Raw genomic sequence first — 5,670 nt, forward strand, 5'->3', positions numbered from 1 at the left:
GTTCTTTAGGCCGAAATTCTTGCTATTGTAATATCTTACTCTCCTTTAATCTTAATCTTTCATTTGCTTGTATTAATTCTCTTGTTTAATTCTCTTAATTTCTGCCCTAATCTCTTTTATGAAACGGAAAATTCACGTGGTACCCTTAAATTTTGCTATTTTTTATGTGGTACCCAAATTTTTAAGTTTGTGCACATGATATCCTTGAGATTTGATTTTCAAGCACAACGTGCCCTTTTTATCATTCTTAAAATTTTTAATTGAGCATAAATCATAGACCAGAAATCGGAATTGACTAATTTTTTTTTCAAATTGATTACCTCTTCGGCATCTATAGATTGATAAAACAAAAATGGTCATTCAGAAATTTAAGATCGAAGATATGGTTGATTTGAAATTTTCGTTAAAAAAAACCTTTAAAATGTCAGTCGACAATTTATTTTTCCTCAAATCATAGATTATGACGATATAATCATTTTAGGAAAAAATTTGGCTGATTCTGAATTCCGATCTAGGAGTTATGCGCAATTGAGTTTTTTTATAGCGACAAAAAGGACATGTTGTGCATGAAAATCAAACATGGAGGGTATCATGTACACAAACTTAAAAAGTTGGGTACCACGTGAAAAATGGCAAAGTTCGAGGGCACCACGTGAATTTTCCGTTTATGCAATTTTATTATAATTTCAATATGCTTACTATTAGTTCATTCATTATTATTAATCTTGACAATATTGATAGTATGAGTAGCTAATTTAATTCATGTTGGGACTAGGGGATCTATGGTATAATTGTGACGATGTAGCGAGTAAGGTAGATGACTTATTTGTGAGATCCTGTACCCATGGCAATTTAATTGTATTTACCGACTTAGTTGAGTGCACGCTTCTAAGTTACCCTTTAATCTGGTTAGATTTAATCCTGGATCGGAAGATTGGACTAAATAGACCTGCTATGAACAGTAGACTACCCTGACGAGGATGAAAGTTAAGTTAGTGGAAATCTAGGATAGAAAGTGGACCAGAAAGACCTTTCAACATCCATTTCACAATGAGTTATCTAGACTATTTGCAGATGAGTCATTAGGCTACCGTAGTGAACCGAAATCCCGACATGTTCTCTCTTTATTGATATTCTTATTCTTGTTTTCTGCCCTTTTACTGCTCTTATTTATTTCTCTTTCCCTTAAGCCTTTTTAGTTTAGAAAACCAAATACAACCCCCATTTTGTGACTAGATAGACGAACCTTTTACAGATATATTGCCTCCCTGTGGAGATCGACCCGACTTCCCTAGCTATATCGTTAGTTTAGTTGGTTATTTTTGATAGGTATACGACTGCCCTGTCAACCTTATCGACAATACCAAATGTACGATTCATTTGGTTCAATTGATTTGAGTCTCTTGGTTTGTATATTATAGATGTCATTGTTTGGATTTGAAGTCTCTAGAACATAAATGCCATTAATAGAAGAGCCTCGGCCTATGACCAAGTCATTTCTAGTAATAATACAACAATTGTTTTTAATGGCAAAATTAAAGCCCTCTATGTCTAACATAGCAACTGAAATAATGTTCTTAGAAAGAGTAGGTACATAAAAACAGTTATGCAAATACAACTCAAATCCATTTGCTAGAACAAGTACATAAGTACCCTTGGATGTGGCTGCTACCCTAGCTCCATTCCCAAGTCGGAGATCAACATCGCCTTTGCTCAGCTTCTCCACGTTTCTTAGCCCCTGTAAATGATTACAAAGGTAAGAACTGCAACCAGTATCTAGTACCCATGTTGTGGTGGAAGTGAAATTTACATCAATAACATAAATTTCGGAAGGAATTTTACCAAGTGGAATAACAAGTCCATCCCTTATATTTCCCAAATATATGGGGCAGTTCCTTAACCAATGTCCCATGCCATGACAGTAATGGCATTCATCATCAACTTTGGCTCCTCTGGTAGTCCCACTAGCCATCTTGTTACCATAGTTGAATTTTCTCCCTTTCTTTCCCTTCCTCTTGAACCATTTCCCTTTTGTTGCAAGAACTTGCTTGCTAGGACTCCCACTTACTTCAGCATCCCTTTCTTCCAAAGATAAGGATCTCATAGACTTAGTGACATGGTCTACCCGAGACGCATTCACACAAGGCCTAGTTATAGTAGGAGGTATGGAGGAAGTGATGAAATTGAGATTTCCATCAGAACCGATCCATAAATGAAGCTCTCTAGTAGTATCGAAGTGTTTATTGGAGCAAACTTCGTCAAATAAGTTGTGACATGACTCAATGGTTATTGGTGTTGTTGCTTGTGATGGATCCATTGTGATATATATCAACTACAAATATGGAGGTAAAGGAAATATTAACATTTGTCATTTTAATCAAACTTGTAAACATTTTTAAACAATTTTTAACATTTATATAGTGACCTCGACCCAACTAATAAAAATCATTCCGAGATCCAAATTCATATTAATACGGGTACGGTGAACCGAGTCATCCCTTATTAATATAACTCGGTGGATTAACCTCTTAATCGATTCTACTTCTAGAACTCTCGGTCGATAAAAATTACTCTAATTTTCATCTTTAGCCCGGAACACATGCGACTACGGTCACGAATACTTCCGTTGAGCTCAATCCAAATTTCGATGTAATAACATTTTATTACCCACTTACCCAACGTAACAAGGTTTGTATTACAGTGAAGCCGGATTAACTCCCTTATGAAATTGGGATTCATGGTTTCTACTATTTGGTAAGGCTATTTCTCAATTATTTTATGTGAGAGGTCTTGTCAATTTATTATCTATCACATTTTAAGTGAACTAAAGCGGTGAACTATGATAATTATAATTGACACGGTCGATGACTCGATTTGATAAGCATGTTGTTGTTTATGGCGATTTGGCAATGCATGTAACATATTAAAACAAATGCAAAGCAATAAATAAAATTCCTAGTATGGCCTTCGTAAAATAGAAAATCTAATAATCTATTACATATTCGGAAACCAACTCATTTGGTCCCTTGAATCTTCAAGTGGCGCGCCTTCCAAGAACTTCGTCTTCGTCGGATCACCTTTCCGAATGGCACCATCTTTGAAGATGCTCCATAATTACAAATAATAATAAAAATACAAAGCTATTCCTATTATACATTTGTAAAAATGGAAATACTAATGAAATAAAAGTGATACGAGATCACATTAAATTACAACCAAATCAATATTCCCTTTCATTACGGGTAATATCGATTAAAACTAAGGCCATACTAAGAGAAAATTACATAATTCAAAATTATATAAATAAAAACATTCAATAATTGACATCTGCATCATTATAATATGTACCTATCAAGATAATTGTGGGAAGGATGAGAGAGAAAAACTAGAGAGAGAAAGCTCTAAGTTTCGTAAGCACCAAGCTACAATGGCACGATCAAAAAAATCTTTTAATAATAATCCTTCAAAAAACAACAAAAAAATACTAATAATAACAAATCATCGTCTTCCTCAAATCGAGCTAGGGTTCTGAATTTTGGCAAGGATGCTTTACGCCCGCTTGATTTAAATGATGATTTGGAAACTATTGATGAAGAGGAGGAATTGATCGATGAGGAAGCTGATACAACCGTCTGGCAATCGGTGGGAGTCCTGAGGTAAATCTTCTTAAAATCACTCTTGAGGATGTTAAGGATGAAATCAACTACTGGACTCCATCGGTGTATGGGTATGTTGTAGGGGCTAATCCACCTTGGAATGTGATTTCTGGGTATCTACGTAGGGTGTGGACAGGGGTGAACCTGGATAAACTCTCTTTTATGCCCAATTGAATTTTCATTGCTAGATTTAAGTCGATTAAGGATCAACAGCAGGTTCTGAATGAGGGTCACTTGATGTTTGATAATAAACCTGTTATCATCAGAGAGTGGACGCCTTCTGTTGAACTTGTTAAGCAGGAACTCAAATCTCTTCCAATTTGGGTTAAATTGTATGATCTGGACCTGAAATTCTGTGGGACTGGATGCCTTAACAAAATTGGGGGTCTGATTGGTAAGGTACTCAAGACGGATGAGGCTACTGTGAAAAGAAATTTTCTAGGCTATGCTCGACTGTTGATTGAGGTACAATTGAATCAGAAATTCTCTGAGAGCATTCGGTTTGAGGATGAAACAGGTTTGGAGAGGACAATTAAGGTGATATATGATTGGCTGCCTGTAATATGTACTAAGTGCAAAGGACTTGGACACAAAGGTAATGATTGCAGGAATAAGACCAAGGATACAACAAAAGTGTGGAGGAAGAAAGCCACCCCTGTGGTTCTGAGTACGCCTGTGACAGGGGGACCAAGGGAGATCCTTATTCCTCCTTCCCCTGCAAAGGCTGTTAGCAGAATTAGTAGGCATGTGGTGCCTGTTGACACTGCCAAAACTCAGGGTGCAGGTTCAGAGGGTGCTAGAACAGTGGCTTCACCTGCTAAGGAGAAAGAGACTGATAATGAGCTGAGTATTACACCAGCTGAGATGACTACTCAATCTCTCGGTCAACCTGTTCAGAATGTGAGTCAGAAAAAAGTGATGTCTGGAAGTGAACCTACTGCTATAAGTGATAATGGATAGCATTGGGTACTGAAATGTTAAAGGTATGAATAACTTGAATAAACAGTTAGAAATAAAAATATTTCTTTAGTTGAATAATATTAGTCTTTTTGGTATCTTGGAAACTAGGATTAAAAATAAAAATTGGGTAAATGTAAGGAGGAATATTTGGAATAATTGGGCCATCTTTACTAACAATTCTTGCCACTCTAGAGGTAGGATTTGGGTGGTATGGAATCCGTCTGTGTATCGGGTTGATATTAAGTACATGAGTGAGCAAACTATCCATTTGAAGGTCACTACTAGGGGGAATCTGAAACTCTTCTGGGTTATCTTTGTGTATGGCTTTAATTAGATAGCTGAGAGGAGAACCTTGTGGAGGGATCTTAGAAACTATAGCTGTTTGGTGGATGATGCCTAGGTTATTGGTGGAGACTTCAATAATGTGCTCTTCTCTAATGAACGGTTGGGTTCTGAAATCACTCTAGCTGAGGTTAAGCCTTTCTTGGATTGTAGTCATGACTGTAAGATCATTGATATGAAAGCTGTGGGATCATTTTTTACTTGGAACAATAAGCAAGAGGTGGCCACTGGAGTTTACAGCAGGATTGACAGGACTCTGATAAATGATGAATGGTTAGATGCATTCCCTGATGCATATGCCCAATTTATGACTGAAGGGACATTTGATCATTGTCCATGTGTTATTCATCTGGATGGCACACTTAGGAGAAAAAGGGCAGCCTTTAAATACTATAGTATGTGGGCTCTAGCTCCGACGTTTCAGGAGATTATTGAGAAGAGTTAGAGTTCACCTGTGTTGGGGACCCATATGTTTAGAGTGGCTACCAAGTTAAAAAGATTAAAAGGTGATCTGAAACTGTTGAACAAGGAGTTGTTTAATGATGTTGAGAATAATTCTTGTATGCTTTTGATGGCCCTTAATGATGTTCAAAAGAAGCTTAGACGGTCACCCCTTGACCCTGATCTTGTTGCTGCTGAGATAGCACTTCAGAGGGATTATAGCTTAATGGATAAAGTTAGACAATCCTTCTTAGCTCAGAAGGCTAAGGTG

General features: G+C 36.8%; 1 protein-coding gene across 1 annotated transcript; it reads left to right on the forward strand.

Annotated features, from left to right (window-relative positions):
• Positions 1-4,630: 4,630 nt before the first annotated feature.
• LOC141628200 (uncharacterized) lies at positions 4,631-5,403 on the forward strand. The gene is made up of 2 exons (XM_074441372.1): positions 4,631-4,639; positions 5,017-5,403. The coding sequence occupies exons 1-2, from the start codon at positions 4,631-4,633 to the stop codon at positions 5,401-5,403; spliced, it is 396 nt and encodes a 131-aa protein (XP_074297473.1).
• Positions 5,404-5,670: the final 267 nt, after the last annotated feature.

This window comes from Silene latifolia, chromosome Y (genome assembly GCF_048544455.1).
Source record: "Silene latifolia isolate original U9 population chromosome Y, ASM4854445v1, whole genome shotgun sequence".
NCBI classification, from domain to species: Eukaryota; Viridiplantae; Streptophyta; class Magnoliopsida; order Caryophyllales; family Caryophyllaceae; genus Silene; species Silene latifolia.